We start from the raw sequence: 13,553 nt of genomic DNA on the forward strand, positions 1-13,553 counted from the left end.
TTACAAATCAGTGTTTTCATTACTTAAGCAGCTCTACTTGGAATCAAAAATTTCAAATGTAATGTTAATATTAAAATCTAAATTTTATGCTCCCCCCCACTTCCTTTTTTTCAAACTCTCTAAGAAAGAGAATGATGCAAAAACCCAAGAAGCACTTTTCATAACAGCACATTTGTCATGTTGTAATGAGAGATAAGACATTTGCATAACAAAGCTCTAACCATATGAGAAACTGCTTAAACTTCACTTTTGCTATTACACTCCATTCCTGTTCCTGTTCCAAGTTCCTTCATGTGGGTTGCCTTGTAACTCACTTACCCGTGTGTTATAATGGAAATTATTTAAACTCAATAGTTGTCTTTATGTCAATAATATAGGTCCCCGTGCATAGACGTCAGGGGGATTACCCACAAATTTAAAGTTTTCCATATACTTAAATTTCTTCCTGAAGTGGAGCCTGCGTATGTTTGGTTAATGTCTCCCTCAGGAAAAATTAGGCTGATTGAAGGTTGTGATAGCAAACCTGGGTGGGTATAGGAAAATACTGGGACCTCAGACTTTACTAAAAGAGACTAACAAGGTGCCACAAGTACTCCTTTTCTTTTTGTGAATACAGACTAACACGGCTGCTACTCTGAAACCTGTCATTATGTCAGACTTTACTGAGTCTTCAGGCTTTTTCCTGAAAGACTATTGCCTCTCGAGATAATTGCCTTTGGCAGGTGGCTCTGCATAGCCACAACGGTCCCCCTTAGAAGAACTGGCACTAGACATTAGCAGACTAAACAATTGCTTAGGGCCCCAAGCAGCTCAAGGGGTCTCCATATTTGCTTTTTAGTATAACAACTTGCCTGCTTTAGTGTTGGGGTGGAGATATTCCTCCTTAGGTCCTGCAGTGGGCTAGCACCAGCTCATCCCCTTAGCTTGCAACCATGTCAGAGTCAACCTTGAAACTAGGAGCAATCTGGCAGCGTGGAGAGTTTTCCTTAAGTATCGCAGTGGCATGTGTCTCTAGTGCTTGAAGTGCCACCTTTTGCCTGACATCCAGCTGTGCTCAGATGCAATGAGCAGCCTAGGTTTCAGCATGTTCATCACAGCATTCACTCTGGAGCTGAATAACAGCTATTATGAGAATGGAGCAGCATAAATTGCACACCTGATAAATGCAGCGTTGTCAGGGGACCAGCCTCCCCTCTTTCCCCACCCTGACAGCCCAATAAGATTCTCTAAAGCCTCAGTTCTGTGGAGTTGGCATAGTGGGTAAGGAATGGTGTCCCTAGCCTCTGTTTGCCAGAGGATGGAGATGGATGGCAGGAGAGAGATCACTGATCATTACCTGTTAGGTTCACTCCCTCTGGGGCACCTGGCATTGGCCACTGTTGGTAGACTGGATACTGGGAGGAATGGACCTTTGGTCTGACCCAGTATGGCCATTCTTATGTTCTTATGTTCAGGACACAGGGATGGGGAACATGCTGCAGATGCTACTTCTGCAAACTATGCCTGCGGGATTCACTCTACCTCGACTTAACACTATGCAGCAAATGCAAATACAAATTCAGCAAATTTAGGAGGTGAAAACAAGCCCCAAAGAGCCTGTCCTGCCTTTTGTTTAAAAAGAATAATTTTAAAAATGCTTGCATTTTGAATTTTTTTTTTGATTGTTTTGTGTAAACCGAAATTCCCCTTTGACTTCATCATATAAGGTTCCTGAACCTTTTCACTAACCATTAGCCTGTGCCATGAGTTATAAATATCTTTTTGTTATATCATAGCATTGTTTTGAATAATAAAAATATGCAATTAGGATTTCTGTTGCCTATGGAAAAAAGTTTAATCTAATTTACTTACTGACTTAATTCCCATGTTAATGTGACATTTGAGACTCTTGCTTTGAAGAGTTAGTGGTAAAAAGTTCTTTCTCCATCTTATTTCCTATAAAGTTGTCAACGTAGCTAAATTTACCACATCCCATTATTTGCCAGCTGGTTCACATTAGTTTAATAACTCAAAGTAAGCAGAACAGTAAAAAAAAAAAAAAAATTTTTTGCTGAGTTCTCACTTCCTGTTTATCGAATCAAGTTATCAGTTGGTAAGAAGACGGAAGCAATTTTGCAGTCTGCTCTGTTTGCTTTAAAGCTAAATAATTCATCTAGTATATTGTAGCCATTTTTTTTTTTTAAAAAAAGCATTTTATCTGGACAGAGGAGGAGCAAGCCATTCTGCTAATGACATGCTGTCACTTTTAAAGGTATTAATGTAGGAGAGCCCCCAGACAGAACAATGAATTACGCAGTGAATGACAATGAATTATTATAATGTCTTTTGTCTCTCAGTGCTAGGCAGTAAACAGGATTCTGTTGTACTGGGAGTTACTTGAAATGAAGTTAAAAAAGCAGAACACTATCTCTACAGGCCTGAACTTGATGGAGAATACAGGCAATGTCCTGGCAATAGCAAGGCTGACCATTTTTTATTTTTATTCAGACCTATGCTCATTCTAACATCACTTTTGGGAAATCATTTTAATGAGTGTCTTATTTTATAATGAAAATGTACATTTTTTCTTCCCCAGTCTTTTGTTGAAGAAGCAAAACACACAGTAAAAATACATCTGTTTCATACACATGGATTGCTCTGCGGAATGCACTTTGGTTGAACTCTAGGCAATAGTCCATTTTTATTACATGTCTTTTTGTTTTTTGCAATGGCACTCATAGAACAAAATGTGTTCCATATGGCAGCCAAAGCAGTGGGCTAGATTCCCTCCTGTTTTCTGGCCTCTTTCCGTCGCACTCGGACCTGGCTAAACCAGGAAGTGGGAGCTCTCTCTTGGCGTAAAGCTGGCTTATAACAGCTCTCATGTCAACAGTTCATCCCACCCTGCTTTAGGGGATATGTCATGGAGGGAAAGGGTTTTGGGGTCTTCTTCAGAGTGGAATTAGAATGGAACTGTGTTCTGCCAATTTTCAGCTGATGTATGGTCCTTTAGGGACTGCTGCCAGCTGGCATAAGTCAGAGCAGCACAAGAAAAAATCAAAACAAAATGAAGTGTTCTCTCTTTCTCTTCTGTGCTCAGTGGATTTTGATTCAGGAGATAATGTGAACAAGATCCATAAATTCCCATGGTTATTACGCAAAATCTGTTTTTCCTACCAGCTACACGTATCTGTCATATTGAGTTCAAATCCTTAGTGTTGTAGTTTTTCATACAGATTAGATAGATTTCATGAGAAAAAGGGGATGTAGCTTCATTGAAGTTAGTAATGTACAGCAATTTATACCAGCTGAGGATCTGGCTTAATATGTATTTATGCCTTAAAATTTTTGCAAAAGACAATACATTAAAATGGAATAGGGAAAAACGTTGTCTTGCCTACCACCTGCAAAACAATACTGAGGTTTTTATTCATTATGAAGAAATGCAGTAAATCTGTTTCTCAGAAAACTCAACTCCACAAATTGCAGGAATGATGAGGGGTCATTATAATAGGGTTTTTTTTTTCAAAATTATTAAAATTTGCCACTTTCAATTAACACTTTTTGTTGAAGAGGCCAAGTGCAATGCACAGAGTTAACCCACAAAGTGCTGGCATTTTTCAGATTGTGTGCTATGGTGTGAAGACCAGTGATGGATTAGCTGCAGGGCCAGCAGGGCCCGTGCCCAGGGGCCCTGGCCAATTGCCCCCCCTCAAAAATAGGCACCCCTGCTTCCCGGCAGGAGCACCTGCGGGTGGGGGTGGCCAGGGGAACTGCAGGCGGAAAGTTGGGGGGCCCTTGCTCTCGCCCAGGACACAAACCCTTAATCTGCCTCTGGTAAAGACATAAACACAGAGACCATACTTTAAGCAGCAACTAGAGAACTCCCTAACCAGGAAGTTCTCCCATTTAGTAAGATGGCTGCTGCAACTCATCCTGTTCTTTGCTGGTGACTGTAGGAGACCAGGAACTCCATAACCACTCCACATCTTTCTTTCTTTATAATGAAAAGTTAAAATTTAAATGATATACATACAACAGTTCAAAATATACTTCAAATTTCTTAAAACTATTTTTACTATGTCCCCTTATCAATTGCATTTAAATAATCCAAGGCATTATTCTAATGATTAAGTCTTTGAGGGGGTCTGATCAGTCTTCCAGACTGTTACCACTTCTGTGAAGTTTGTGCATGGAGTTCCCTGAGGAGGGGACTTAATTCCTTACAGAGTACCTGCAAGCCTCAGATCCTCTCTTTGATGTGTTGGGAAATACCAAAGATGAATTTGATTCCTCTGGAGAAGTCTTCTTGGAGTCTCTGCTCAGTAGGATCTGGGAGTTTCTACCAAGTTCTGAACGGTTCCAAATGTCTGGGAGCTCTTGATCCAAACTTCGTTCCTCATCTCCTGTCACAGAGGTGGATTAGGATGTTCTGGGGCCCTGAGTCAGAGCAAGTGGAGGCCCCTCCCCACCCCTTCCACCTGCAGTCCCTTCCCCCCCACCCCCAGCACTCCTGCCGGGAGGGATTGAGGCCCGGGGGCTTGCTCCGATCTCCTGGTGCTTCTGCCGGGAGGGAGTGGGCAAGGCCCCATGCCCCAATCCTGCTCACTGCCCCCCCCCGCCGGCAGGAGCATTGGGCAGGCAGCAGGAGCGGTGTCAGGGAGTGGGGTGCCCATTTTTCCGGGGCCCCCAAATTGGCTGGGGCCCATGTCATGGATTGGGCAATATGGATTCCTCCTACAATGTTCAAAATCAAAGTCCTTTGCAAAATGTAGGAATGTTTTAAAGGTAAATTGAGGCCCATTATCAGATATGCGGACTACAGCAACTCCATGAGGTGTAGATATTGACTTTAGGTTCTGAATGACCTGTGCCAAGGAACACTGTGTAAGTTTAGTTAAGTCAAAATATCTGGAGAATTAATCAGCTATAATAATGGAAAAAAATAAATCTTGTGACTACCCCCTGCCAGGGTCTGTCAGGTAGCTTTGTATAGATATACATTTGTATACATATATTTGTATACATATCTTGCAGCCTCTACTAAGGTGTGACTTTGTCTATTCAGACTGGGGCCACTACACAGATTGCTGTGTTCATGCTCCACACTTGGTTGTACTTTGGTGTCCCTCTGGGATATTGGAGAGTATCTTTCTGAAGTTCATAGGGATAACAATGTGTGTCCTTTCTGAAGCAGGCCAATTGGCATGTGAAAGGTCATTTTGGTCCTGTCAGTATGGTGGTATGTCAGATGGAAGTTGACTCCTTTGACCCCACCCTCCTTGGCAGAGTCAAATCTGTTTCTGGCAAGTCTCATCCTATAGTTGTTTATCTCCAATTTGCTGAAGTTACTGGTAGATACTGGAATTGCTGCAAGAACAAAGTATAGACTTTGACATCTTTCTCTAAAGCTTTTTCATCTTCCATTGGTGGCTGCCCCATTGGCTCTCTAGATAGCATGTCTGCAGCTATGAATGCTTCCTCTGGAATGTGTTCAGTGTTGAAAGAAAAATCACATTAGCTATAGCCAAAATCTTTGAATTCCAGGTGGAAAGCTTTGATCCCAGTAATATCACTAAGGGCTTGTGATCTGTTTCTTTGTTAAAATTCAAGCCAAATGGATATGCCCTGAGCTGTTCACAGGCACAACTGACTGCTAACGCTTCCTTTTCTCTATTTGTGCTACGGGCTCCATTGCTGTGCTGAGACAGGGCTCCGATTCCTTCCTGCTGCAGCTTCAACACTTTTCCGGCTTACTCACTACTCTGGCAGTCGGGGGGCGGGGGGTTTCTGTCATCTACTCATTCTTCAGAGAGAGGGATTTACGCACTTCTGACACCATTTTGGGTGAAGGTATAAATATAGAGAGCCATGCTTTAAGCAGCAAGTAATGAGCTCCCTAACCAGGAAGTTCCCCCATTTATTAAGACCCTGCTGGAACACATGCTAGTCCTCTCGGTAACTGCGGAGAAAGAAGAACACTATGAACGCTCCACACCTGCCAAATCAATCCTTTTGGCAGTTGACAGACATTACATAACAGATCCAAAACCTTTCCCATTTAAAAACAGACAGGAAAAGCATAGAAGGGAACACATGCTTCTCCAAGCAGCATCTGCTTTCCTTTCAACAAAGAATTTTTATGCACAATTTAATTTGTTAGTTGGAATTAAACACCTAAATACCCATTCATCTGCTGGAATGCAGAACCCAGCATAATTACTCCTTTTCCTGAAAGAAGTATGATGTAATATTTTAAATATGTAAAGCTTTTTAATAAAGGCTCATTACAATTACTCCTGGAGTGTGACCTACTGCAATGTCCCTCTGACAATCCAGGCTGCAGCTACCAAATGAGTGATCTGAAATAGGCATTTAAATTTAGTTATAGGGTTGCCCAATCCTATGAGATGCTTTGTGCCTTCTGCGAGGTGGTGAGCCCTCTCAACACACAGTAAGGGCTTGTCTACACTTACCGGATATCGATGTGCAGCGATCGATGCATTGGCGGTCGATTTACCAGGTCCAGTGAAGACCGTCTGAATTGACCGCAGATGGTTCTCCTGTTGACTTCTGTACTCCACCTGAATGAGAAGCGCAAGGGGAGTCAACAGGAGAGTGTCTCCCATTGACATAGCCTAGTGTGGATCCCGCGGTAAATAGATCTAAGTACATCGACTTCAGCTACATTATTCACATAGCTGAAGTTCTGTAACTTAGATCAATCTCCACCCGTAGTGTAGACAAGGCCTAAGTCTATCACTCAGGCTAATATCCACAAAAGGACTTGGGCATTATAGTGCCTAACTTTTAAGTTTCTTGTCACCCAGTGGAATCCACAAACACGGAGTTAATTCCCTAGGCTCCCTGTACAATGTGTTTGCGGGGGGGGGGGGAAAGGGTGAGGAAAGACCCCAGAGTATGAGAGCCACAAAAGCTAGCCCACTAAGCAGGGATCTATCTAAACTAGCCAATAGCAGATATAGAGGAGGGGGGAGGGGGGCGTATCTTAAGTTCCAGCCACCTCATGGAGTTAAGTGCCTAAATCTAGGTGGGAAGGAAGTATCTATTTCTACTTGAGCTCCATAGCTGGGAACATTCTCCTGGTGTCAGGTGCCTAAGCCTGACAGTGGTGCGACAGTGCGTGGAGAGGAAGCCTTTCTTATAACTTTAGCCCCATGGTTAGGGAATTCACCAAGGATGTTGAAGACCCCGTATAAATTGCTTCCCTTTGCCTGATGTGAAAAAGGATTTGAACAGAGGTTTCCCACCTATTAGATGAGTGCCCTGACCGCTGGATTAGTCACCTTCCCACTCACCCAGTGCATATTTAATTATTTATATACTGTAGAACAGCTTCAACAGGAGAGAGATACTCACATCAGAAGGTCCCATAGTCCAGTTATGGCACCTACCTCAGAGATGGGAAACCCCTGTTCAAATCCCTTCTTCTCATGATGCGGAGGAGGGAATTGAACCACATCCTGATTGAGTACTCTAACCACTGGGCTAAAGGTTCCTCTTTCCCTCCCTGGCTGTTTTGGGTGGAGGTAAGTATGGTCTGAGCACACCTTAGATCAGGCCCCACAGGCAAGACTGGTGGGGCAACACCTATCTTCACCTGGTTTGAGGCTCGCACTGGGGCTTATGCATGAGATAGGCCAATGGGCACCTGCCTGAGGCAGCAGTGAGCATGTCCAGAGACAGAAACGTGGGTGCGTAGGGAACTCTTAGAGAAAATGTAGACATCTAGCAGATTCAGGCCCTTAAAAGGTTAGGTGAAAGCTAAGCAGGAGTTTTGTGATTGCAGTGGTGCCTAAAACTGGGCTTTAGGCACTGATGTCCATTTGTGTATCTGGGCCTCAGCACTTTGTAGGAGTTACTAGACACTTCTGAGGACTGGATCCTAAAATTTTAAATTGAAAAGGTCTTGTGGTGCAGATTCCTTTATAACAAAGTCCTCAAGAATTTAATAAAAATTACTCTTCCATTGGTCTTTGGAACCGTTTTAATGGAGAAGTATGTCCCTGCTACAGAATTCTGTAGGATGACTCATAAGATCAATAGAAAGGACTTGACTAACCATTATATTTTGTAGGTTTTGAGAGTAATTTCTATAGAACCCAAATGGTTTCATCCTTATCAAATGCAGTAGGACTGAACACCTTCTGCACAGAATGAGTAACCACATTACCCCTTAAGTCAGTGCAGTGAATGGTGCCAAGCACCTTGCAGGACTGGAGCCACACCCATTTGTTCAGAGGTATAACTTTGTGATTAAAGGTATGTCTATACATACAGCACTGCAGCAGCGTAGCTGTACCAGTGCAGCTGTGCCCTTGCAGCTGGTCTGGTAAAAGATGTTGATGGGAGAGAGTTCTCCCATCAACATAAAAATCCATCTCCACGAGCGGCATAAGCTATGTTGGCGAGAGACGCTCTCCCGCTAACATAGTGCTGTGCACACAAACGCTTATGTCGGTGTAATTTGTTGCTCGGAGGTGGAATTTTTGAAATGAATAACCCTCTGAAAAAAGCAAAGAACCTTCCAGCAATGATCAGGGTTTGACTCTAATCCTAGGTATGGTGCGTTTGATCATTGGGCTCACTTGCACACACATGCAGTCAGGGATTTTTCAAGCTATGGAGTGAAGCATGTCTGCATATCTGAGCAGAGAATCACACCTGAAGATTATGCCTTGACATCGGGCAAAAATAGCTCCAGAAATGTTCACAGAATAAAATTAACAACAAGAACATTTTTAAAGTAGATAAGCTATTTTAAATACAAATGCTGAGCCCTGGCATCTCTTGGCAGTTCATAGCCCTGGCACCTCTGGGCTTGCCATGTCAGTTATGAAAGTACAAAAATCACTTGAGCCCAGGCACATCTTTCATTACAACTTACACACTGGGCTAGATGAACCTCAAAAGAGGTCCAAATTGAATTTGGACCCCAATGTTCACATCTTTGTACTAAATTCATTTGAACTCCTTGAAACTATGGGCCCTGAAAAATTGAACTGGAAGTTTCACGGGAACAGGTTTCTTCACAAGATTATTGATGCCTCCTGTACTTGTTGGGCCACCTGCTCTTCCACTGGTATGTTGGTCCTTCTGTTCCTCATCCTAAAGCAGAATTGGGGAGCACAGGATTGTGTGACAATTGAAGAAAAGTAACTAATTATTTGTGAACCTGCAAAGAGGTTCCATTCAAAGTTGGAGCACAGATTCTTATTTTCTCATATGTATTCTAATTTGATTCTGTCACCGAATGCCATAAGTAATACTCCCTGAATATGCTTATAGGGTGAAATTTACCCCAAAGCAAAGGGCCCAAGCAAGAACCTCAGCATTGCCTAATCCCTTGAGTAGGGCTGGTGGACATGTATTTGTATTGCAATTTAAGGCCAGAAGAGACCACCATGAGCTTCTGACTTCCTGCATAACACATGGGTAGCTCTCCACCCCATCTCTGTGAGGAAGCTCCGGATGGGACCCAAACAGACTGGTGCTAAGCAGAAACTTGAGTGGGTTTGACAGTCCAGGATTACACAGATCCAGGGGCCTAACAGCTTGCATAAGGGTATATGGAGTGACAGCGGCTGCTATCCCAGCTTAGAGGGCAGGATGGGCTGCATTGTACAGCCCTGGTTTGAGAAGTAAATAGTGGACTGCTCATTGGCCCATACAAAGTCAGTTACAGGCTGGTAACTAACTTCAATACCTGGCAAACGGGTTGAAACTATAGTAAAGAACCGAATTATCAGACACATAGATAAGCATGATATGTTGGGGAAGTGTCCACATGGCTTTTGCAAAGGGAAGTCATGCCTCACCACTCTATTAGAATTCTTTGAGGGCGTCAACAAATATGTGGATAACGGTTATCCGGAGATATGGTGTTCTTGGATTCTCAGAAAGCCATGGACAAAATCCCTCACCAAAGGCTCATAAGCAAAATAGGAAGTTATGGGGTAAGAAGGAAAGTTCTGTCATGGATCAGAAGCTGGTTAAAAGATAGGAAACAAAGGGTAGGAATAAATGGCCAGTTTTCACAGTGGACAGAGGTAAATAGTGGTGTCCCCCAAGGATCTGTACTAGGACAAGTTCTACATATTCATAAATGATCTGGAAAAATGGGTAAACAGTGAGGTGGCAAAGTTTGCAGATGATACAAAATTACTCAGGATAGTTAAGTCCAAAGCTGCCTGCCAAGAGTTACAAAGGGATCTCTGAAAACTGGATGACTGGGCAACAAAATTGAAATGAAATTCTGCATTAATAAATGCAAAATAATGTATGTTGGAAAACATCATCCCAACTATACATACAAAATGATGGGGTCTAAATGAGCTGTTGCCACTCAAGAAAGAGATCTTGGAGTCATTGTGGATAGTTCTCTGAAAACAGCTGCTCGATATTTAATGAAAATCAAAAAGGGTAACTATATTAGGAACTATTAGGAAATGGATACATTATAAGACAGAAAATATCATAATGCTACTATATAAATCCATGGTACACCTGCACTTTGAATATCCCATGCAGTTCTGGTCATCCCATCTCAAAAAGAGATATATTGGAATAAGTACAGAGAAGGGCAACAAAAATGATTAAGAGTATAGAACAGCTTCCGTCTGAGAAGAGATTAAAAATACTGGGACTGTTCATCTTAGAAAAGTCATGATTAAGGGGGATGTGAGAGAGGTCTATAAAATCACAAATGGTGTGCAGAAGTGAATAGGGAAGTGTTATTTACCTCCTTCATATAACACACAAATCAGGGGTCACCCAAAGAAATTATTAGGCAGTAGATTTAAAACAAACATAAGGAAGTACTTCTTCCCACAATGCAACCTGTGGAACTCTTTGTCAGAGGAGCTGTGAAGGCCAAGACTATAACAGGGTCCAAAAAAGAATTAGATAAGTTCATGGAGGATAGGTCCATCAATGGCTATTAGCCAAGATGGTCAGGGATGCAACTCCATGATCTGGGTGTCCCTACGCTTCTGACTGCCAGAAGCTGAGATGGGACAACAGGATGGCTCACTCGATAAGTGCCCTGGTCTGTTCATTTCCTCTGAAGCATCTGGCACTGTCCACTGTTGGGAGACAAGGCTACTGGGATAGATGAACCATCGATCTGACACAGTATTGCCATTATTATGGGGGGGTTTATTATTAAAGTTGGTAAAGCAAAATAAAAAGTAAATAAGCATAAGCAAAGATGGAGAATATCCTCCCATGAAATGGAAGATCTCCTTTATTTGGAACAAGGAAACACAAGAAGGATTTATTTTTCCTTTTAATTTTGTTTTGTATGCAGTTTCTAGCTATGTAGCAACTTGTATGGCCATCATCCCATTGTCAGAGCACCTCAGAATCATTATCTTCACAAAACATCTATGGAGTAGGAAGGTATTATCCCATTTTACGGGTGGGAAACTGAGGCCTGGGGTGACTTGCCAAAAATCATAGAGGAAATCTGTGCCTGAGCCAGGAGTCAAAGACAGGACTCCCGAGTCCCCAGTCCATCACCAAACCTACTAGGCCATCTAGTTCATTACTCTGCTTAACATTTGAAATGTAATTTGCCTGTGTTCTGTATTGACAGAGCACTACTTGTTTCTTGTGTTTAATATTTTTTTACAAAAAATCTACATATTGTACTATATACACACGTGCAGGGAACTCTAAACTAGTATTTATTCAGACAATAACTCTGAGTAATTTGTCCAGTTTCCACACTTTCGAGAGTAACTTATTAAGGCTGACACAGTGATTAATCCTGATTTTAAAATGGCCTGACTTTCACTTAAAACCTTCCATACCAAACTGAATGGCTGCTTTACTTTTTCCTTACTTGATATCTTTGTCTTTTCTGGCAGATGACTTTTGATCCTTCGATCTTCTTCAATGTTTTACTGCCACCCATTATATTTCATGCTGGATATAGTTTAAAGAAGGTAAGTGATTTCTCTCAAATTACAGAATGTGGGCTGGTCTGATGGCTACTTTGTAGTGCCACTGTTACATTGGTGGGGAGAAGAATCTAAGTAATTGTCAGTCTGAAATTCTTTTGCTTGGTAATTATTTAGGCCAATTGATATCAGAGAAGAGAATGAAAAATAACTATTTAAGACTTCAAACCCATAGGCCTGATTCTGCTCTCTGTTACACTTGTGTAAGGCTCTGATCTTGCACTTCAGTATGTGGGTGGATTGCTGTGCCCATGCAAGGTCCCTTTGAAATCAGTGAGGCTCCACATGTGTGCAGCAGTCCTCTTACCATGCAGAATTGGGACCTACATCTGTGTAAGGGAGGGGATTCATTGTAATATTTACAAAGGTCATTAAGAACCTGAGCTTTCATTATGACCACTAACTGTTTCATGCATGAATATGCAATTCCTACTTAATATGCAAAAAGAGAAGATCAGTGACATATAGACACACTGACAGAACATGAGGGGGTCTTAGATCATATTTTCAAAAGCGTATTTGAAGACTATGTTTTGTTTTGTTTTTTCCAATCCTGAAGAACTACTATAGCAACAGCCAGAATGGCTTGAATGGGACTCCTAAACTTGGTGTTTGAACTTGAATTTAGGTTTCTAAGATGAACTCTGCTAAATTTGACATTGTATTTTTCATACTTTGTTTCCCCAGAGACATTTTTTTCGTAATTTAGGATCAATTTTAACATATGCCTTTTTGGGAACTGCCATCTCTTGCATTGTTATAGGGTAAGTGAAATTCACATCCTATTATTCTTGTTCAAGTTTAATATTAGTCGATTTTCCTGATAAAAGGGCACATGATTTACTTCACTGGTGTTAGGCTAACATGAAGGTGTTTTCCTACACTAGCTATTCTTGACTTTCATAGAATCATAGAATATCAGGGTTGGAAGGGACCCCAGAAGGTCATCTAGTCCAACCCCCTGCTCAAAGCAGGACCAAGTCCCAGTTAAATCATCCTAGCCAGGGCTTTGTCAAGCCTGACCTTAAAACCTCTAAGGAAGGAGATTCTACCACCTCCCTAGGTAACGCATTCCAGTGTTTCACCACCCTCTTAGTGAAAAAGTTTTTCCTAATATCCAATCTAAACCTCCCCCATTGCAACTTGAGACCATTACTCCTCGTTCTGTCATCTGCTACCATTGAGAACAGTCTAGAGCCATCCTCTTTGAAACCCCCTTTCAGGTAGTTGAAAGCAGCTATCAAATCCCCCCTCATTCTTCTCTTCTGCAGACTAAACAATCCCAGCTCCCTCAGCCTCTCCTCATAAGTCATGTGCTCTAGACCCCTAATCATTTTTGTTGCCCTTCGCTGTACTCTTTCCAATTTATCCACATCCTTCTTGTAGTGTGGGGCCCAAAACTGGACACAGTACTCCAGATGAGGCCTCACCAGTGTCGAATAGAGGGGAACGATCACGTTTAATTTAATTTAATTTAATTTAATTTAATTTGTTTAATTTAACTTTCTTAAACAATGAAGTTCTATCTTTAGGTGAGGTTGAGATGGAAAATTCAAGATGCAGTCATGGTATAGACCCAGTCTTTTCCAT

At 41.9% G+C, this 13,553-nt stretch overlaps 1 protein-coding gene across 1 annotated transcript in view; it reads left to right on the forward strand.

The window, feature by feature from the left end:
- The window catches only part of SLC9A9 (solute carrier family 9 member A9), a 323,698-nt gene that overhangs the window by 12,541 nt on the left and 297,604 nt on the right, over positions 1-13,553 (forward strand). The window contains exons 3-4 of the mRNA XM_038417254.2: positions 11,871-11,948; positions 12,651-12,727. Of these exons, the coding sequence (XP_038273182.1) occupies positions 11,871-11,948; positions 12,651-12,727 (155 nt within the window). The remainder of the gene's footprint in view (positions 1-11,870; positions 11,949-12,650; positions 12,728-13,553) is intronic.

This window comes from Dermochelys coriacea, chromosome 9, assembly GCF_009764565.3.
Source record: "Dermochelys coriacea isolate rDerCor1 chromosome 9, rDerCor1.pri.v4, whole genome shotgun sequence".
Classification (NCBI taxonomy): Eukaryota; Metazoa; Chordata; order Testudines; family Dermochelyidae; genus Dermochelys; species Dermochelys coriacea.